The 23,056-nt window shown below is 38.2% G+C and overlaps 1 protein-coding gene across 1 annotated transcript; it reads left to right on the top strand.

Moving 5' to 3' along the window:
• Positions 1-1,104: 1,104 nt before the first annotated feature.
• LOC103352169 (prostaglandin-E(2) 9-reductase) lies at positions 1,105-14,380 on the top strand. The gene is made up of 4 exons (XM_070054993.1): positions 1,105-1,188; positions 11,947-12,063; positions 13,208-13,285; positions 14,074-14,380. Exons 1-4 carry the CDS (start codon positions 1,105-1,107, stop codon positions 14,260-14,262), a joined length of 468 nt encoding a protein of 155 aa, XP_069911094.1. The 3' UTR covers positions 14,263-14,380.
• Positions 14,381-23,056: the final 8,676 nt, after the last annotated feature.

Consider the following 23,056-nt stretch of genomic DNA (forward strand, 5'->3'; position numbering starts at 1 on the left):
CCTGCCAAGGGTCTGGGCTCTTTGGTGGCTGAGGGTGAGACTTCACCACCGCCAGCCTCCACAAGGGGGACGAGCCACGCCAGGAACCCAGGATGCGAGGGGTTGGCCCCTGGCCACATGCACTGGCCTGGAAGAACCGTTTGGACTGAGCCGTGGTGTCCCAAGCCTGTGGCCGCCTGGTGGCAGCCCCTTCCCTGCTTCTCTAGGTTTGTACATTATTATTACAAAACTAGAGTGAAGTTACAGAAAATATTTTGCCAAAGGGAAAGTTAAAAATGCTAACTTTCCTTCAGTTAAACCTCTGAAGTATCATTGAGGGTCAGTATTTGATAAAGTGCTCAATAATAATCGATTCTGTGTGTGCATTTGTGTTGTCATGTAAGCTAGTTAATTGTCTCAAAGTGTAATCAAAGGCGGACTTCAGCATGAAAAAATAAAAAATAAGAAAAACAAGACATAGATATTTGCAGGGTTGTAATTTAATAAATCACCAATAATTATTCAATGAATTTCTTTCTTTTTTTTTTTTGACTGGTAGAGTTATAGGCAGTGAGAGAGAGATAGAGAAAGATCTTCCTTCTGTTGGTTCACTCCCCAAATGGCCGCTGCGGATGGTGCTGCGCCAATCTGAAGGCAGGAGCCAGGTGTTTCCTCCTGGTCTCCCCTATGGGTGCAGACACCCAAGCACTTGGGCCATCCTCCACTGCCCTCCTGGGCCACAGCAGAGAGCTGGACTAGAAGAGGAGCAACTGGGACTAGAACCCGGTGCCTATATGGGATGCCAGCACCGAAAGTGAAGGATTAACCAAGTGAGTCACAACGCCAGCCCCAATCAATTTCTTCTAATACTTAAAAATACCAAGTGAGAAATTCCAAAGAGAAAATTTAACAAATCTGATTTTTAAGTAATTAACCTAAAAATTCTGCTTCATTTAAAGTAAGTGAACAGGATACTCTTCTGTAAATATGGAATATTGCTTTAATTTCACTCCTCTCTTATGTTGCTTAAAATTAGACAGGAATGTGGCTGTAGACTTCCTGTTACTTATATACCCTGTGAAGCCAGAGGAATCAGAGTGTGTTTGGTCAGAGGAATGAAAGGCAATGGATCCCAAATTTCAGCGTGTGGCATTAAGTGATGGTCACTTCATTCCTATACTGGAATTTGGCACCTATGCACCTGTAAAGGTAACTCTAGTCACTTTCTCTTGAGGGGACAAAAGAAAATAGACTTAGGAAGGGTGAAAGGGAGACCTGGGTTGTGAAGGCACCCAGTTCCTATGTTACTCCAAAGGTTTCACTTGGTTTTCCAATTCATTGGGCTGGAGCTGTTCCACACAGAAGATTGAATTAATCTCTTTTTGTTCTTCATGACAGTCAGATCCTGTGATCCTCTGCTAGTGATTCTGAATACTGATTTTGCTTCCAGTTTCAGTATGTTTCTCACTTGAGTGGAAGAAACCACTGTTGGCACTGAAGAAGACTGCAAGTCAGTTTGCTTGCAGTTGGACTGGTTTCTCCACTTTAAGCTATAATCCAAGAAATATTTCCTCTCTAACCCAGAGAATTTTTTTTTCATAAAGTTAGTAGAGAGGAAGTGCAGAACATCTGAGGAGGGAATAACCTAGTATGAGATGGGGATAACCTTGAGATCCACACAGTCATTAATGGACGTGTGCTAAGTAAGTTTTCCCATGTACTAGGAAACTTGTCTGAAGGCAAGTACAACATCATGTTAGAAGAAAACTGGAGGGCGGAGCCAAGATGGCGGAATAGTGAGGGCGCCCACCAATAGTCCGGGAAAAGATAGTTTAATAAAAGTGGAGTTACTGTAGCCTCAGGAAAAAATTGCACAGGAAATTCTTCTGGATCTAGTGGATGTGACACGGAGGACCTATGGGGAGAGCAAGGTCACCCACCATGTGGAAGCCGAGCCACGGGAGCCAAGCTGCAGAGTCTGCGTTCCAGTACTGGAAGGGGAGGTGAGACAAAAACCTCGGTAACCCAAGACATTGCTGGGGAAACGCAGAAAGAGCCTACAGGGAATGAGGCCTGAAGCCCCACTGGGGAAAGTTCACCAGGCTGACTGGAGGAGAGAAAAAAACGAATAAATAAGGGGAACCAGCACAGACACTAGCCTCTATTTCCACTCACCTTGCAAAGCCAAGCAAGACAAAGAGCAGGCGCCATTTTACGTATGTAAAGTGGCGCCCACCATTAGCCAAGCAGAAAAACCTGACTCTGGTGGGGAGAAATAACAGGAGGTTAAGACCTAGTGAAGGTGTGGAGCTAACGAACTGAGACTGTGAAAATCTGAGGGGGGGGTCGAGAGAACTCACCGAGTACACAAACTGGGTAACCTGGGCAACCTGGTGAGAGACTGTGGAGAAATTTGAGACCACACTGAGGGCTGCATAAACTCTTTGTGTGGTCCCAGGGGTAAGCAGACGAATACCCACAGGGGCCAGATTTCATACATCAACTACACTCAATTCCACTCAGCTGTGTGGAATTACTTCCCAACTGAGTCAAAGAGAGAGAGAGAGAGAGAGAACAATCTGGGTGAGTCACCTTTGGCACACCCTTAACCCTGAAGAACCAAACAGAGCTCTCTGGCCACACCCATCACAGCCTCTAAGGATCCAACAAAAGCAGACAGTCCACTTAATCTAGAGTCATAGTAAAATGAGAAAAAACACCACAGCGAAGAAACCAAAGAATATCTTCAATATGCCAAACAACAAATGCAGAAACTGAGGTAACAAGAACAAGGAAGACACTATGATGCCCCCAAATGAAAAAGACACCCCAAATCAAGATTATAAGAAGATGATGAGATAGAAGAAATGCAAGAAGCAGATCTCAAAAAATTGATAAGAACATTAAGAAGTTCTCAAAAACAAATTCTTGAACTACAGAAATCCTTAATGGACAAGATAGAAAATCTCTCGTGTGAAAATGAAATATTAAGGAGGAATCAAAATGAAATGAAACAACTAGTAGAACATGAAACTGTGATAGTGATGAGAAATCATAATGAAATGAAGAATTCAATAGATCAAATGACAAACACATTAGAGAGCCTTAAAAACAGAATGGGTGAAGCAGAAGAGAGAATATCGGACTTAGAAGACAGAGCACAGCAAAATATACAGTCAAACCAAAGAAAAGAAGAGGAAATTAGAAATCTAAAAAATATTGTCAGGAATCTATAGGATACTATTAAAAAACCCAACATTCGGGTTCTAGGAGTTCCTTAAGGCATGGAGAGGGAGAAAGGATTAGAAGGCCTTTTTAGTGAGATATTAGCAGAAAATTTCCCAGGTTTGGAGAAGGACAGAGACATCCTAGTACAGGAAGCTCAGAGAACCCCTAATAAACATGACCAAAAGAGATCCTCACCATGACACATTCTAATTAAACTCACCGCAGTGAAACATAAAGAAAAGATCCTAAAATGTGCAAGAGAGAAACATCAGATTACTCTCAGAGGATCTCCAATCAGACTCAAATCTGACTTCTCATCAGAAACCCTACAAGCAAGGAGGGAATGGCGAGATATAGCCCAGGTACTAAGAGAGAACAACTGCCAGCCCAGAATATTATATCCTGCAAAGCTATCATTTGTGAATGAAGGTGAAATAAAGACTTTTCATAACAAACAGAAATTGAAAGACTGTGGCGCCACTCATCCAGCCCTGCAAAAGATGCTTAAAGATGTGTTACACACAGAAACACAGAAACACGGTCATCAATATGAAAGAAGGTAAAGGAAGGAAACCTCACAGCAAAAGATCACAGGGAATTCAAAGCATATATTACAACTTATCTTTGGCAAATGGCAGGGCAAAGTTACCACTTTTCATTAGTCACATTGAACATTAATGGCCCGAACTGTCCAGTTAAAAGACACCGATTGACTGATTGGGTTAAGGAACAAAACCCATCTATTTTCTGCTTACAAGAAACACATCTTTCCAACAAAGATGCATACAGACTGAAAGTGAAAGGCTGGAAAAAGTATACCATGCCAACAGAAATGAAAAAAGAGCGGGCGTAGCCATCTTAATATCGGACAACATAAACTTTACCACAAAAACTGTTACGAGAGACAAAGAGGGACACTATATAATGATTAAGGGATCAATTCAACAAGAAGATATAACAATTATCAATGTATATGCAGCTAAATACAGGGCACTGGTTTATTTAAAAGATTTGTTAACGGACTTAAAGGGAGACTTAGACCCCAATACAATAATACTGGGGGACTTCAATACTCCACTCTCAGAAATAGACAGATCAACAGGACAGAAGATCAACAAGGATACAGTAGATTTAAACGACACTATAGCCCAAATGGATCTAACAGATATATACAGAACTTTCAATCCTACAGCTAAAGATTTTACATTCTTTTCAGCAGTACATGGAACCTTCTCTAGGATTGACCACATACTAGGCCATAAAGCAAGTCTCAGCAAATTCAAAAGATTTAGAATCATACCATGCAGCTTTTCAGACCATAAAGGAATGAAGTTGGAAATTAGCAACTCAGGAATCCCTAGAGCATATGCAAACACATGGAGATTGAACAACATGCTCCTGAATGAACAATGGGTCATAGAAGAAATTAAAAGAGAAATCAAAAATTTTCTGGAAGTAAATGAGGATAACAGCACAACATACCAAAACTTATGGGACGCAGCAAAAGCAGTATTAAGAGGAAAGTTTATATCAATAGGTGCCTACATCAAGAAATTGGAAAGGCTTCAAATAGATGAGCTTTCAATTCATCTCAAGGATCTAGAAAATCTGCAGCAAACCAGACCCAAATCTAGTAGGAGAAGAGAAATAATTAAAATCAGAGAAGAAATCAACAGGATTGAATCAAGAAAAACATTACAAAAAATCAGCAAAACAAGGAGCTGGTTTTTTGAAAAAATAAACAAAATTGACACCCCATTGGCCCAACTAACTAAAAAAAGAAGAGAAAAGACCCAAATCAATAAAATCAGAGATGAAAAAGGAAACGTAACAGACACCACAGAAATAAAAAGAATCATCAGAAATTACTACAAGGACTTGTATGCCACCAAACAGGAAAATCTATCAGAAATGGATAGATTCCTGGACACATGCAATCTACCTAAATTGAACCAGAAAGACATAGAAAACCTAAACAGACCCATAATTGAGACAGAAATTGAAACAGTAATAAAGGCCCTCCCAACAAAGAAAAACCCAGGACCAGATGGATTCACTGCTGAATTCTACTAGACATTTAAAGAACTAACTCCAATTCTTCGCAAACTATTCAGAACAATCAAAAAAGAGGGAATCCTCCCAAATTCTATGAAGTCAGCATCACCTTAATTCCTAAGCCAGAAAACGATGCAGCATTGAAAGAGAATTACAGACCAATATCCCTGATGAACATAGATGCAAAAATCCTCAATAAAATTCTCGCCAATAGAATGCAACAACACATCAGAAAGATCATCCACCCAGACCAAGTGGGATTTATCCCTGGTATGCAGGGATGGTTCAACGTTCGCAAATCAATCAATGTGATTCACCACATTAACAGACTGCAGAAAAAAACCATATGATTATCTCAATAGATGCAGAGAAAGCATTTGATAAAATTCAACACCCTTTCATGATGAAAACTCTAAGCAAACTGGTTATGGAAGGAACATTCCTCAATACAATCAAAGCAATTTATGAAAAACCCACGACCAGCATCCTATTGAATGGGGAAAGGTTGGAAGCATTTCCACTGAGATCTGGCACCAGACAGGGATGCCCACTCTCACCACTGCTATTCAATATAGTTCTGGAAGTTTTAGCCAGAGCTATTAGGCAAGAAAAAGAAATTAAAGGGATACAAATTGGGAAGGAAGAACTCAAACTATCCCTCTTTGCAGATGATATGATTCTTTATTTAGGGGATCCAAAGAACTCTACTAAGAGACTATTGGAACTCATAGAAGAGTTTGGCAAAGTAGCAGGATATAAAATCAATGCACAAAAATCAACAGCCTTTGTATACACAGGCAATGCCACGGCTGAGGAAGAGCTTCTAAGATCAATCCCATTCACAATAGCTACAAAAACAATCAAATACCTTGGAATAAACTTAACCAAGGACGTTAAAGATCTCTACGATGAAAATTACAAAACCTTAAAGAAAGAAATAGAAGAGGATACCAAAAAATGGAAAAATCTTCCATGCTCATGGATTGGAAGAATCAATATCATCAAAATGTCCATTCTCCCAAAAGCAATTTATACATTCAATGCAATACCAATCAAGATACCAAAGACCTTCTTCTCAGATCTGGAAAAAATGATGCTGAAATTCATATGGAGACACAGGAGACCTCGAATAGCTAAAGCAATCTTGTACAACAAAAACAAAGCTGGAGGCATCACAATACCAGATTTCAGGACATACTACAGGGCAGTTGTAATCAAAACAGCATGGTACTGGTACAGAAACAGATGGATAGACCACTGGAACAGAATAGAAACACCAGAAATCAATCCAAACATTTACAGCCAACTTATATTTGATCAAGGATCCAAAACCAATCCCTGGAGTAAGGACAGTCTATTCAATAAATGGTGCTGGGAAAATTGGATTTCCACGTGCAGAATCATGAAGCAAGACCCCTACCTTTCACCTTACACAAAAATTCACTCAACATGGAATAGACTTAAATCTAAGACCTGACACCATCAAATTATTAGAGAGCACTAGAGAAACTCTGCGAGATATAGGTACTTGCAAAGACTTCTTGGAAAATACCCCAGAAGCACAGGCAGTCAAAGCCAAAGTTAACATTTGGGATTGCATCAAATTGAGAAGTTTCTGTACTGCAAAAGAAACAGTCAGGAAAGTGAAGAGGCAACTGACAGAATGGGAAAAATATTTGCAAGCTATGCAACAGATAAGGGGTTTATAGCAAGAATCTACAAAGAAATCAAGAAACTCCACAATATCAAAACAAACAACCCACTTAAGAGATGGGCCAAGGACCTCAATCGACATTTTTCAAAAGAGGAAATCCAAATGGCCAACAGACACATGAAAAAAATGTTCAAGATCACTAGCAATCAGGGAAATGCAAATCAAAACCACAATGAGGTTCCACCTCACCCCAGGTAGAATGGCTCACATTCAGAAATCTACCAACAGTAAATGCTGGAGAGGATGTGGGAAAAAAGGAACACTAACCCACTGTTGGTGGGAATGTAAACTGGTTAAGCCACTATGGAAGTCAGTCTGGAGATTCCTCAGAAACCTGAAGATAACCCTACCATTCAACCCAGCCATTCCACTACTTGGAATTTACCCAAAGGAAATGAAATTAGCAAACGAAAAAGCTGTCTGAACCTTAATGTTTATTGCAGCTCAATTCACAATAGCTAAGACCTGGAACCAACCTAAATGCCCATCAACAGTAGACTGGATAAAGAAATTATGGGACATGTACTCTATAGGATACTATATAGCAGTCAAAAACAATGAAACCCGGTCATTTGCAGCAAGATGGATGAATCTGGAAAACATCATGCTGAGTGAATTAAGCAAGTCCCAAAGAGACAAATATCATATGTTCTCCCTGATCGGCGACAACTAACTGAGCACCAAAGGGGAAACTTGTTGAAATGAAATGGACACTATGAGAAACAGTGACTTGATCAGCTCTTGTCCTGACTGTTGATGTACAATGTAATACTTTATCCATTTTAGTTTTTTTTTGTTCTAGTACTATTGTTTGAACTCTGTAACTAACACACAATTATTCTTAGGTGTTCAAATTTTAACTGAAAAGTGATCCCTGTTAGGAATTTTGAAAACATTATGCTGAATGAAATAAGCCAGTTCCAAAGGGACAAATATCAGATGTTCTCCCTGATAGGGGACAACTAACCAAGCACCAAAAAGGAAACCTGTTAAAGTGAAATGAACACTATGAGAAACGGTGACTTGATCAGCCCTTGCCCTGACTGTTGATGAACAACTTAATACGTTATCCCTCTTAGTATTTTTGTTTGTTCTACTTAACACTTTTGGTTGAATACTGTAATCAATACACAGTTATTCTCAAGTGTTGAAACTTAACTGAAAAGTGATCGCTGTTAAATATAAGAGTGGGAATAAGAGAGGGAAGAGATGTGCAATTTGGGACATGCTCAAGCTGACTTGCCCCAAACGGTAGAGTTAGAAACATACCAGGGGATTCCAATTCAATCCCATCAAGGTGGCATGTACCAATGCCATCTCACTAGTCCCAGTGATCAATTTCTGTTCATAATTGATCATAATGATAGGACTAAGAGCCAAAGGGATCACAGAAACAAGACTAGTGTCTGCAAATACTAACTGATAGAATAAAAAAGGGAGAGAATGATCCAACATGGGAAGCGAGATACACAGCAGACTCATAGAATGGCAGATGTCCTAAACAGTACTCTGGCCTCAGAATCAGCCCTAAAGGCATTTGGATCCAGCTGAAAAGCCCATGAGAGTATTTCAGGCATGGAAAGCCAAGACACTCTGGGGAAAAAAAAATGACCTAAATGAAAGATCTCCGTGAGTGAGATCCCAGTGGAAAGAACGGGTCATCAAAGAAGGAGGTACCTTTCTCTGAAGGGAGGAGAAAACTGTCACTTTGACTACGACCTGGTCTAAATATGATCAGAGTTGGTGAACTCAAAATCTTCCATAGCCTTGGCAACTCATGACAAGAGCCTAGGGTGATTACTGATGCCATAAACAAGAGTGTCAATTTGTTAAGTCAACAACAGGAGTCACTGTGCACTTACTCCTCATGTAGGATCTTTGTCCTTAATGTGCTGTACATTGTGATTTAATGCTATAACTAGTACTCAAACAGTATTTTTCACTTTGTGTTTCTATGTGGGTGCAAACTGTTGAAATGTTTACTTAATATATGCTAAACTTATCTTCTGTTTATAAAAAGAATTGAAAATGAATCTTGCTGTGAATGGAAGGGGAGAGGGAGCAAGAAAGGGGAGAGTTGCAGGTGGGAGGGACGTTATTGGGGGGGGGGGGGAGCCATTGTAATCCATAAGCTGTACTTTGGAAATTTATATTCATTAGATAAAAGTTAAAAAATCTTAATAACCACAAAAAAAAAAGAAAACTGGAAAATAATAGGGACATGGCTAAATTATTGATCATAACAAATGTTAAAGGAAATTGTACAGATGGTCCTACAGAATCAAAGTGAGCATACTGGAAACAATTTTGCACACTGATATTATCCTAGTTTTCTAAAAAAATAAGCACAGACCAATGTAGAAAGAAAGATGTGCTTTGAACTTGTAGTATGTGTAAAAAGTAAAGGAAGAAAGTTGGAAATTGAGAAAAAAAAGACTATTTACTTCAAACTTGAACTTCCACTTGATTCTTGTGTAAAACTTAAGGAAATCACTGATGAATATTTTGATGACATGTTAACGATTTGATTTTCTTTGCAGAGCAAAGTGGTTTGAAGGACAGGGAAGGAGCAGGGACACTAGTAATATTTCAGCCTTGGTGAATCTCTGAGGCCCTCACACTTAGGAATGATATCAGGAAAGGAAAATGGGTTCACTGTCTACTTGTGGTAATTTCATTGTAAACTTCAGCTTCTCAATTTGAAGAAATAAATGAAAAAGGTTTTCTTAGGCTTACCTCTTTGATCTTTCACAAATGCACTTTCAAATCATTATCCAATTTAAGAAACCCAAAAATTTTATATTGTACTACTTTACTTATATATTGCATAAAAGAAATGCCTTTGTTTTAGGGATGATACCCTCCATGATAATCCCTTACATGACAATTAATTTCTCATGTAAAATTTCTATAATTCATAATATATCTTTACTGTCAGCATTTAGTTTTCTTTTCTTTCTTTTTTTGTAATTTTTGTATGTGAACATAATGACCCTGTAGAAAAGAATTAACATAATGCCCTACTGTCAATTGAACCACTTATTTTCAAACATATCCCTGGTTGACACTGGAGAACCTACTTTCTTTGTTCTTCCCCATTTCCTAGCATATGAGGATGTAGCTAAATTGCTTGTGAGGAAAGTACAGTGTGTGTATCCTTGCTTTTATTTGAAACTGAAATATGGTGTAGGCCAACAGAGGGGATCTATGTAATCAACCCTATAGAAAAAGTCTTAGGAATGAGGAATAGATATATTCAGAGTTCCTTGCTGATAAGTTTCCATATATGTTCTTAAATTCAGTTCAAACAATTTCAATGTGTTCTGTTTATTTCACTGGGGGAGGATTCATGGAAACTTGCAGTATATTTCTTCCATATTTCATTCTATTCATTTTTACTCGGTGTTAACTTTCCTTTGCAAATTTACTGTATAATTAGCAACCATGATTTTCTTTTTGCAGTAAACTGTGAATCTTTCTAGCAAAGCAATAAAGCTGTCTTTGTTCCTGAGGACCTTTGATGCCTTTGATCAAAGGGGTGGCCCAGTTGGAAGGGGTGCCTGAGATGCCTAACTCCTGCTATTAATTCAGGGAAATCAGGCAAACTGGGGTGGGCTCATCCCCTCAGAGTTCAAATGCAGAATTATCCCAAGACATGAGGAAAAATGGATTTGCAAAAAGTCATTAATAATATCTTAGCTGCTTTCAATCACATGCATCTACAAATAATACTTTTAACTCCTTCTTCAGGTCCCTAAGAGCAAAGCTATGGAACCACCAAAATAGCTACTGATGCTGGGTTCCGCCACATTGATTCTGCTTATTTTTACAAAAACAAAAAGAAAGTAGGTTTGGCCATCCAAAGCAAGATTGCAGATGGCACTGTGAAGAGAGAAAATATACTCTACACTTCAAAGGTAGAGTGTAGATGATGTGTAGGAGAGATGGTTAATGATATGTTGTATAGAAATGATAATTACTTGATATGCTTCATAGATATTGAGTAATTATTCCTATTAGTAAAATTGTTATCACAATCCTCCTGTAACATCCAGTATCACAAAGATTATGACTTTCTAATTATTGCTATATCCAAATTTATATATTTTAAATGAAATTCCCATGATTTCCTTAGTATCAACTCCAAACAGTGTGATTCAGCATGGCTTGTGGAATCAGAGAGGGCTATGAGCTAAACATGATCCTCCTGATTTCCTGGTTTATTTTTTAAAATTTCTTATTATTGTAAATATGAATTGACACATTTTAAAAAGAGTTATTTATTTGTTTGAATAAAGAGACAGAGGAGAGACAAAAAGAGATAGAGCCCTTCCATCTGCTGGATGCCCCTGTGGCTACAACAGCCAGGTCTGGGCCAGGATGAAGTCAGGATTTGGGAACTCCAATCTGATCTCCTACATGGGTGACAGGGACAAATTACCTGGGCCATTTCTACAGCCTTCCAAGGTACCTCAGCAGAAATGAAGTTGCTAAGTGGAGCAGCCAAGTCTCAAACCAGCACTCTAATATGAGATGCTGGCATTGAAAGTAGTGGCTTAATCCATTGCACACATCAATATTCAAATATTCAAAATATTTTTCTGCTTATTATGTGATTAAAATATATAGTAATTATTACCATTGATTAATGGTTATAAGAATCAGACCACTGAATTTGTTTGTAAACTTTGTGAAGCATAACTCAAATGCTGACCATTAGCATTACATGATAAAATTTTTATCTCTGATATAATTACCTTCCATGCATTGGTGGATTAATGAGTAATAGCTAAACAAGTGAGAAGGATGATATAGTTAGTTCAGATCACAGGAAATACGAAATGTAATGTATTTTCTTTCAGTGTTCATCAGCTTTTAACCAAGGGAAAATTTCTCAGTATTATGTGAAGGAAACAAAAAAATTAACTAACATATTAATTCACCACAATTTTAATTGCTTATCATTTCAGCTTTGGTGCATTTTTCATAGACCAGAGCTGGTCAGACCAAGCTTGGAAGACTCACTGAAAAAACTCCAGTTGGACTACGTTGATCTCTACATTATTCACTTCCCAACAGCTTTGAAGGTAGGAAACTAACATCATAAAATGTATTTTACTTTGGCTATTAGCATGGCCATCATTTTCTTGGATGATTAATTGTCATTGCTATAAATTTATTTATTTTTAAAGATTTATTTTATTTATTTGAAAGGCAGAGGGACAGAAAGAGAAAGACAGATCTTCCATCTGGTTCACTTCTCAAATGGCCATTGAAGGTCAGCAGAGGGACAGGCTAAAGGTGTGAGCCAGGAAGTCCATGACAGTCTTCCATGACATGGCAGAGGTCCAAGTATTTGTACCATTTTCTGCTGCCTTCCCAGGCATATTAGCAGAGATCTGGCTAGGGAATTCAGGCTCAAACTGGTGCTCCAATAGGGGGTCCTGAGGTCGCTGGCAACACCTTAACCTGCTGCGCCACAAAGCTGGCCTCTGCCTCTGATATAAATTTTAGAAACAGTTTCTAAGTTATAGAAACTGCCCAAAGCAAGTAAAGCAGTTTAGTTTATTTGATTATGTAAAAGGGGAGGCCAGGCCATGAGTAACATACACATTTGAAGTAACGTTAGGAACTGCTTGTATTTATAGCAATCATTTTCTTCTGTATTAACCTAATTTTTGTTGGTTTTGTCTGAGCCTTTTCATTGGTGGCATAAATGGCCATGGGACAATTATTTTCTCATGGTCATTAATTTTGATAGCTTCTCTGTATCCTTTAGAATTAAAATTATTATTAAGAAAAAAGACCTTGAATGATCATCTGTGATTAAAGTATCTGCTCTTGGAACAAAATGTTTTTGGGGAGATGAGCAACATCCACTATTGGTGGAGATCAAGGCCAGGGAACTGGTAACTTTCCCAGTGAATGAGAGGTATCTCTCCAGAGAGGAAAGATCAGAGAAACACAAAGTAACATAAATCTAAGGGACCCTATTGCAATCTGGAAAATAGTATTTATTAACATGTATAGTAAATATAAAAGTAAAGAGAAGGTCTGTAGTATAATGACATTCTTTACAGACTTATATGCAGTGTATTTTGCAAATATGGGAGGTTGCTCCACTTATTTCATGAAAGTTTATTGCTATCTCCATAAGTATACTTCAGTGTTTTGCCATGGGTAGATGTCTGAATTTTATGAAATCGTAAAAAATAACTGCTTCTATTCCAGCCTGGAGAGGAGATTATTCCAACAGATGAACATGGAAAGACAATATTTGACACAGTGGATATCTGTGCCACTTGGGAGGTGAGTACGCCCAGGAGAGAGTAAACAGGAAGTCAGAAGTGGGAGCATCAGATCACACTTCAATTTGTGGGAATGAGATATACAACTTTGGATTCTTTTTTTTAATTTTTTTTTTTACAGGCAGAGTGGACAGTGAGAGGGAGAGAGAGAGACAGAGAGAAAGGTCTTCCTTTGCCGTTGGTTCACCCTCCAATCGCTGCCGCGGCCGGTGTGCTGTGGACGGTGCACTGCACTGATCTGAAGCCAGGAGCCAGGTGCTTCTCCTGGTTTCCCATGCGGGTGCAGGGCCCAAGCACTTGGGCCATCCTCCACTGCACTCCCTGGCCACAGCAGAGAGCTGGCCTGGAAGAGGGGCAACTGAGACAGAATCCGGCACCCCGACCGGGACTAGAACCCAGTGTGCCGGCACCGCTAGGCAGAGGATTAGCCTAGTGAGCTGCGGTGCTGGCAACTTTGGATCTTGAGATTTATGTCACCAACAAGTGTTGATGTACTGTAGTGGAGAGAGAGAAAGGCGATACTGGGACATAACAGAGAGAAGAATTGGGGCAATGATGTCAGGCATATTTTGCCCCCCATATACAATAATGTCTTTTGTTTTCTAAGGAGGATGCAGGAATTTTTTTTTTTTTATGCTGTTGCTGATTTTCTCTACTAGCTTTTCTCTTTTGGTCAGTCAGTGCCCACTAGCCTCACTGCAATTTCTTGACAGTGTTCCTTTTAACTGTGTTATGCATTTATATTGGCAACCAATCATGGAAATATTTCTTCACAATCTTTCCTCTCAGGCCATGGAGAAGTGCAAAGATGCAGGATTGGCCAAGTCCATCGGGGTATCCAGCTTCAACCACAGGCAGCCGGAGATGATTCTGGACAAGCCAGGGCTCAAGTACAAGCCTGTCTACAACCAGGTGAGGACTCTCAGCCTCTTCTCCATTTGTTATTATCCTCTTCTCATACTACTGCCACGTGTCTAGTTGTCCTCCACTCCTGTTAAACTTACTTTGTGTAACCGAAGATTCTATCAGCTGAACCTCTGTATGGAAGGGTATGGATGAGTCTCCATTGTCTCTACATTTTTTAAAGGATGACTAGAAAAAGAAAATGTGATATATATACACAACAGAATACTACTTAGCCATAAAAAGAATGAAATCCTGCCTTTTGACATCAAATAAATGTAACTGGAGACCATTATGCTTAGTGAAAAACACCAGTCCCCCCCCAAAAAAAACCCAGCAAATATCATATGTTTTCTCTGATATGCAATTTTTCATATAGAATACAAAAAAACCCCAAAGTATAAGAATGAAACTGATATGTTTTGATTGTTGTATGTAGCCCTTGTCTGTAACCCTGTGTAACAGTAATCTTCCTACTTTTTACTTGTTTCAACAGGGTTCACATTGTGGTTAGTGGTACAATAAGCCTGCAATTATAGAGTAAATTAAAAGCATGCTATTGTGAATATTAAAGGGAAAAAAAGAAAGAAAGGAAGGAAGGAAGGAGGAGGGATTGAGGAATAAAGGTAGTGAGGGATGTAAGTGTGGTTATCTTCTTATAATTGTCTTAAGGGAAAGGGTTTATTGAGAGGGAAACCAGACAGACTGGAGGGAAGAGACAAAGAAGGAAAAGAGGGAGAAGAGCATGAGAGAGAGATCAAGAGACAGAGAGAGAGAGATTGAGAAAGAGCAAGCAAGAGTATCTTCTTATAATTGTATCTACAAAATACATGAAATCTGTTATTTATATTATTTAAAATTAAGAAGAAGATATGAAGGCTCCAAAATCAACATACACAAATCATGGATATGTAATACTGTTTATATTAATTAAAATAACAAATAATCATCATTTCTCAGTGAAAACTATGGGATTAGTTTGATTGTAAATATTATTTCATATAATACCAGACTTGAAAACATACTTCATTTAGCAACTTAGAAATAAAATGTTTTTTTCAGATAAGTTATTACTATGAAATGTTAAAAGCAAGTAATGCAGAAAAAATTAATCAGGTAAAAAAGGATGTGTAAATAAGAATCAAATTGGAAATCATGCAGAGTGTTAAAATAAGCAATTATATCACATGAAGAAAATAGACATTTTTATTGTAATGTGGGTGATACCATTAAAATATGTAAATCTGTACTAAGACGTTTTTGAAGTTGTAAAAGATGTCCTTTTCAAGTTATAGGAAATTTGAATTGAACCATAATTTATATTGCATTTCTATGTATAAAAATATTTCCTTAACAATATTAGGAAGAATTAACTCCATAAACTTGAACAATTTTCCATGTGCTAAACATTTGCTTAAGTGCATAATCTAGTTTATTTTTCAAATAAAATAAATTTATATCTTCATAAAAAACCAGAAAAGCTGAGGAGGTCTTAGTGCTGAAATATATGTAAGAATCTGATCACAAAAAGCATCAGTCATTAATGAAATCACGGGTGGAAGAGAAATTTTCCCAGATCAATGAAGTGTCCAAAGGATAATCACCTGATTCAGGAATTGCGGTGTGGTGATGTGGAAGAAACTATGAGTAAGAAAGGCCATGAAAACATGAAGTTATGAATAAAGACAGTGTGAAGTAAGTAAGGATAGGTGGTTTGGGTTTGCGTGGTGTTCAGATACCTGAATTTTTCCTCTTGGTATCTGATTTCAGGAATCTTGGACAGAGACATGAATCCAGAAAATATTAACTGGAGACTATGGTAATATGTGGAAGGTAAAAGAAATTACCTATTTATGTTGATACTAGTAACCGACAGAAACAACACTAAGGGATTTTTTGACAAAACTAGAGCCCATCTTGTTCCAAAGCTCACTTCAGTCTGCACCTCCTCCCTGCTTTCTGCCATTGAATCAACTGTGTAAACACAAGCATTCTGCACTTGGTGCTGTGTTTAACATAGCTTCCAGCAACTTAGAGTCACCAAGTACAGACCATGAATTTGGTATATAATGATGCAACATCCTGATTTTCAAATAAAATATCACAAATTAGCAAAAAACTTAATATAATAATGCAGATATTTCATATTTTTTTCACTTATAGTCCAACTTGTTGACATTTTTAATCTGCCCAAAGTAAGCAGGCATATATGAGTATGTTTGCATACATATATGCAATATTTTGCTCACTTTCCTAATAGTTTGTGGTAAGTGTTACTATTTATTCCTACAGACATCAGAAAACATCCCCTGTGTACGAAGATGCTGTCCCACAGTTATAGTTTCATTATTGTGTCTAAAGAAGTTAACAATTACTTCCTCCTATCACTTAACATCCAGTGCATAGTATAAATTTGCATTGTTGTCCCTGATTGTATTCTATTTAAAGTGTCATAATGTAGTAGTTCATACAATTTTCGCCATTTTCCTCATGCTCTTTCACCTAGTTAGTCAGAAATTTTGTTTTCCTAAAATATCCAGGTTAACTTTGTCAAATTTTCTGGATTTCTCAGATTGCTGTCTTGTCATAACAGGTTAATTGTTTCTCTTCTCTAAGTTTATGTAAATCAGAGGTTAGATTTGAATAGTTTTCTTTTTTATTATTTATTTATTTATTTGAAAGGCTGAGTTACAGATAGAGGGAGAGGCAGGGAGGTCTTCCATCTGCTGGTTCACTCCCTAAATGGCTGCAATGACGAGCTGAGCCAGTTCAAAATGAGGAGCCAGGAGCTTCTTCCAGGTCTCCCACATGCATTCAGAGGCCAAGAACTTGGGCCATCTTCTAGTGCTTTCCCAGGCCATGAGCAGGGAGCTGGATCAGAAGTGGAACAGCTGGTACTCAAACCAGAACCCATATGAGATCCTCGAGCTACAGGTAGTGGCTTTAACTGCTATGCCACAGTGCCAGCCCCTGAATGTCTTATTATATTAAGTTTAAACATCTTTTTTTGTGAAGACAATGTCCTCAAAATGCTGTGTTCCTCAAATTGTACTCTAGTACAAGGTACAAATCTTCACATTTTCTCACAACTGGTGATGGAACTTGTTCACTTGGTTAAGCTGGTTGGAGCCAGATCTCTTCTCTGCATGTATACTTCACCCATTGTAATGACTGTAATCTGTTAGTCAATAATATTCAACAGAGAAAGTAATATTCTATAATACATTTTTATATAACAGGTGAGTTTTCATGTGTGATTTTCATGTTAGTTATTTCATTGGGATTTGTAAGCAATTATTTGCATTTTAACTATTGTGTATACTCTTCTTACTTGGCATTGTACTGTAAAAATTTCTGTACTTTATGTCCATATCAACTATAATTATGTCTATAAGACAAGGTAAACTTTAAAAATTTCCTTTTATTATAAAAAAGTTCCCATAATAATCACTATCAGCAGGAGTTAATAGCTTGTTTTTTTCCATCTCTCTATCTCCTCCTGTCTCCCTTTCTCTATCTCCTATTCTGTATATAATTTCTATGGATTTTCATGTACTCTACATGTTACAATTGATTTTACTTATTATAACTTTTGATGCTAAAGTCTATCCAAAAGTTACCTGTGAGATTCATATCAAGCTGAAATTCTTCATCTTTCAGAGATGCTCTAATGAGTTTTTGTAAAACTTTTGCTCTCAGGCACAGTTCAATGCCTACGGCTCAAAGGAGTGGTTTCTTTATTTTTCCCATATCTGGTGTTTATCATGTCTCTCCTCAAGGAAAATGTGATTTAGCAGCCAAGATCTGTTCCACAGAGTTGTCTTGTCTCAGAAATGTCATATTTATACCTTTCTAGGGGACAACATTTTATTCATTGTTTTCAAAATATCATTATTAATGTTAATTTCTGTTTATGTTTCATTTTTCTTTCTTTTTTTTTGACAGGCAGAGTGGACAGTGAGAGAGAGAAACAGAGAGAAAGGTCTTCCTTTTGCTGTTGGTTCACCCCTCAATGGCCGCTGCGGCTGATGCACTGCGCTGATCCGAAGCCAGGAGCCAGGTGCTTCTCCTGGTCTCCCATGTGGGTGCAGGGCCCAAGCACTTGGGCCATCCTCCACTGCACTCCTGGGCCACAGCAGAGAGCTGAACAGGAAGAGGAGCGACCAGGACAGAATCCGGCACCCCGATAGGGACTAGAACCCGGGGTGCCGGCGCCGCAGGTGGAGGATTAGCCTATTGAGCTGCTGGCCTAAGAGAACTTTCCACTGTAGCTGTCCTTGAGTTTCATCTTCTCTGTAGCAATCTTTCAGATAAATCCTTGTGCTCTCTGCTTCTTTGTTAGGTTCTGTCTGTTTGGGAAAGCTGTCTTAAGACAGTTAAGATTGTTGTCGTAAAACCCTTGGGGTGTCTTCTAAAATGCTGCATGCAGTGAGCGTAAGTAACTGTCTTTCCTACTCAGTTGCTGAGGTTCATAATTTGAACTGTGACTACTTTAAGTCTTTTATCACCCACAATTTTGATTCTTCTTTAAACATATTTGTGATCACGCTCATGCAGAAGACTTTAACGTATGTCCTTGAATAACAGCTTTCAGAAAGTTTTAAGATCAGTGGTAAGACTTTCCAGAACTCCAAGGAGAAAAACTGGAAAATCTGTGGATTTCTCCATATGGCTAATGGAGATTAAATAAGAGCTGCATGAAACTAAATGAATTAATAAATTTTGTGGATTTTTAAATGTTATTTCAAGTATTGTTGGCTCTGCATTTAAATATTTTGTCTTCAAGGTTCAGGAAAACTTTTCCCTATAATTTCTATAGTTTATAGTGTCTTGGTAAAGTACATTTTTTTTAAACAGGGAAGGAAGTGTTACTTTTCACCTCAATTCCTCTAAAATTCAAAAACATCTATGAGAATTTTTGTTTATTCATGGCAAGGTGGTTAATTGCATGACTTCAGCAAGAATCTGCTCTCATTGTAATAGAACATAGTTGGAAGCATCGACATATCTATAGATCATGCAAAGAATGCTTGGCTTCAAGAAGTTCTAGCTTCACAGTGACTCAACTGAGTTGTCACTTCTTAGTAGTCCCTGAAACTTTTAAGTACTAGAATCAAAAAAATCCAAGTCTGCCTTAGACTAGCTTCTTATATTTGAAAGTTTTCCAAATCTGTAATTATTATATGAAAAATCAACTTTTGTTACTAGTCAGTCAACAAATTATAACACAACTACATCTAGAGTGTATCCTGAGGGAAACTCAATTTGTTATGTTCTTGTTGGCCCTTTTGAGCTTTGTGCTTACTGTCAGAATTCTACATAAGTACAATATCTAGCAAGAAATTCTCCTGACTGGACAAACATGATGGAACATAGGAAATTATTTTAAAAAGGAACTGCTGGGGTGGTGGTGTAGTGGGTTAGGCTGCACCTGCAGTGCTGGCATCCCATATGGGTGCTGGTTTGAGATCCGGCTGCTGCACTTCTGATTCAACTCTCTGCTATGGCCTGGGAAAGCAGTAGAAGATGGCCCAAGTCCTTGAGCCTCTGCACCCATGTGGGAGACCCAGAAGAAGCTCCTGGATCCTGGCTTCAGATGGGCACAGCTCCAGCCATTGCAGCCAATTGGGGAGTGAACCAGCGGGTGGAAGACCTCTCTCTAAGTTTCTCTGCCTCTTCTTCTCTCTGTAACTCTGACTTTCAAATAAATAAATAAAATAAATCTTTTTTAAAAAGTTTCACAAGCTTTTTAAAAAAAGGAACTACTGCTCAAGTATACACATGGATTATCCTTCTTCTTACAGCAGGATTTAGCCTCTGGCTATCCTACTTGCTTGCAACACACTTAATAAATCTAATTCAGCAGATATGGTGAATGCATTTATGAATTGCAACACTGGTTTAAATTTAGAAGGAGGGACTATAATAATTTTGAAATATAATGTAGTAGAATACTGTCTTATTCTCAAAAATAGGAAAAAAGATAGGAACTTGAAAATATTCCATAAAGAGAATAAAAAGGAGGTAAAATTTGGGAGAATACATTACAATAAATGAATCTTAATAAAAAATGATTAATAGAATATATAAATACAGTAGATTGATTAGAAAAGTGTCCCCCAGTATGTCACTCTGATAGTCTCCATATTTTTGTTACATGAATTTGCACGTTCTTCCATTTAGGAATTATTCTACTTCTTTACTATGGCTACATAAACACAGTGAACCTATTTAAATGGACTGATATTTGGATTGAAACAGGAAATCCATAATGAACAAACATATGGATATTTAGCGATACAAATATTCAAGGAAATGCAAAACTAAAAGATAATCATTTGTAAAACCCAAATCACACAACTCCCTCATTTTACAAAATTAAAAAAGAATCATGGGCACAGAGCTACAGATTAAATTGCCAACTGAAGCCTGAATCACTAATCTGGTTTCTGTCCAATCATGATATTCTCTGGTCATGTTGACTTTCATGTTGTTTTAATAGAAGAAGAATATACGTAAATCATCAATGCATGCACCAAAATAATGCAACAGATTTGGCCCAAAGATGTGTTGACATCTTATAAAGAAGCATGCATGTGGGGGATACTATATAGGATCCTTCATGCCTACAGCTCCATGCCCTCGTCACTTGAATGTTCTCTTTGATTTACTTCTCACTGAAACCCTTGGTCAGGACCACAACCCCACTCTGCAGCTGGTAGTGAAGGGCAATTCAGGGCTGGAGTTCACTTGTGCTTTTCTGCCAAGGCATAAGGAATTGGATCATCCAAGAGAACTGGGGAGCTCTGGTCCACTCTGAAAGGAAAGGTAGAAAAGTGAATGCCTGAGGCTGTGTACTCAGTTTGAGAGGAGTCTTCCAAAACAGATTAGGAGATCTACTGTGGACCAGTGCTTCTCAAACGTGGTCCATGGATCAGCAGCATTGCTATCATTTGCAATCTTGCTGCAAATGTAAATTGCCCCCCCTCTTTGAGCCAGTTGAGAGTGAACTATCCAAAATAAGTACTGTAAATCTAAAAATATTTAACAAGGATATTTTAGATAAACTTCCTGTTGTCCTTTCAGTATCATTTATCTCTTTCTGGTCTCAGAGTACTACAGCAATTAGAACAATGTCTTTTGAATTAAAGAAATCCAACAGTTTGCTCTGGTCGAGACAGGGTTGACATTCTACATGTAAATGAGCAAGAAAGAAAAGTCTAAGATTTTATGAAATGGTAATATTAATATAAAGGAAAATGCTAAAATAAAAGTAGCTCAATTTGAAACTTGAATTTAAATTGGAAAATGTCAAAATCTGTTTTTTTTTTCATAAAAGACAAAGAAAAAAATGACATTGGTGTGAAGAAGCCACTGTGTGGTCCAGTATTGTTGTTTCTATTATAAACACCAGATCTACTACAAAGCAAGCAAAACATGAGCCTTAGACATTGAATTGTGCCAGAAAGCAAGAAGTTTTAAAAGGGTTCATTGTGGTAAGTCTGAAAAATAATAGAACAGTTAGGTAGGAATCAGCATTAAAAGTAAAGTAAACTTAATTATAATTAATTATAACTCAAAAAGTAAATAAGAGCACACAAGTCCATATAAACGAACATAGACTAGGAGAAAGAGAATTACAATATATTTCTCAGCTGACGTATGTTACAATAACTCCATTCTAATTCAATGGGAAGTATTAAAGCTTACCATATAGGTTAAAGTGTAGCTTATAGTAACTTTGGGAGAAAAAAAATTTACAGTAAAAAATCAGGAAAGGAAAAATAAATGTTAAATATCACTTCTATATTGTTAATTAGTTCTTTCCAATTCACTTTGATGGTCTGAGATCTCTGCCTTCCATTTCACTGCATGTGTGTTGAGGGCCAAAATACTTCTTATGCCTTGAGAAAGGCAGGCTTGAGAGGGTCAACAAAAACATCTGGCTTTGATTTTTCAAAGCATGAAGAGCTCAGTGGAGGAGATGAAGAGCCTTAAGAGAAATTTAAAACCAAAGTGAGGGGCAGCACTATGGTATAACAGGTAAAGCTGCCACCTGCAGTGTTGACATCCTTTATGGGCGCTGGTTGGAATCTGGGCTGCTCCATTTCCAATCCAGCTCTCTGCTATGGCCTGGGAAGGCAGTAGAAGATGGCCCAAGTCCTTGGGCCCCTGCATCCATATGGGAGACCCAGAAGAAGCTCCTGGCTCCTGGGTTTGGCCATTGCAGTCATCTGGGGAGTGAACCAGTGGATGGAAGACCGCTCTCTCCCTCTCTCTCTTTTTATTTGCCTCTGCCTCTCTGTAAATCTGCCTTTCAAATAAATAATTAAATCTTTAAAAAAAGAAGGGATACAGAGAGAAAACCCCATTATTGGAAACAATTTACAGCTAACATAAGAACTTCACCCTTTCTTGTGTGCTCTAAGGTTAAATATGAAATAAGTAATATAGTGTAAATGAGGTTGAGAGGACTCTATATTCCTTTTGTTTGTGGAAATATTAATTTAGAATATATATAAATGTGACAAGTGAAACATTTCAACAAGGTAAACATTTATGTACTCAAAAATTGGTAGGCCGGCGCCGCGGCTCAATAGGCTAATCCTCTGCCTGTGGTGCCGGCACACCAGGTTCTAGTCCCCGTTGGGGCGCCGGATTCTATTCTGGTTGCCCCTCTTCCAGTCCAGCTCTCTGCTATGGCCCGGGGAGGCAGTGGAGGATGGCCCAAGTCCTTGGGCTCTTCACCCCATGGGAGACCAGGAAAAGCACCTGGCTCCTGGCTTCAGATCAGCACCATGCACCGGCCTCAGCACGTCAGCCACAACGGCCATTGGGTGGTGAACCAATGGAAAAAGGAAGACCTCTC

This window comes from Oryctolagus cuniculus, chromosome 13, assembly GCF_964237555.1.
Source record: "Oryctolagus cuniculus chromosome 13, mOryCun1.1, whole genome shotgun sequence".
In the NCBI taxonomy this organism is placed as follows: Eukaryota; Metazoa; Chordata; class Mammalia; order Lagomorpha; family Leporidae; genus Oryctolagus; species Oryctolagus cuniculus.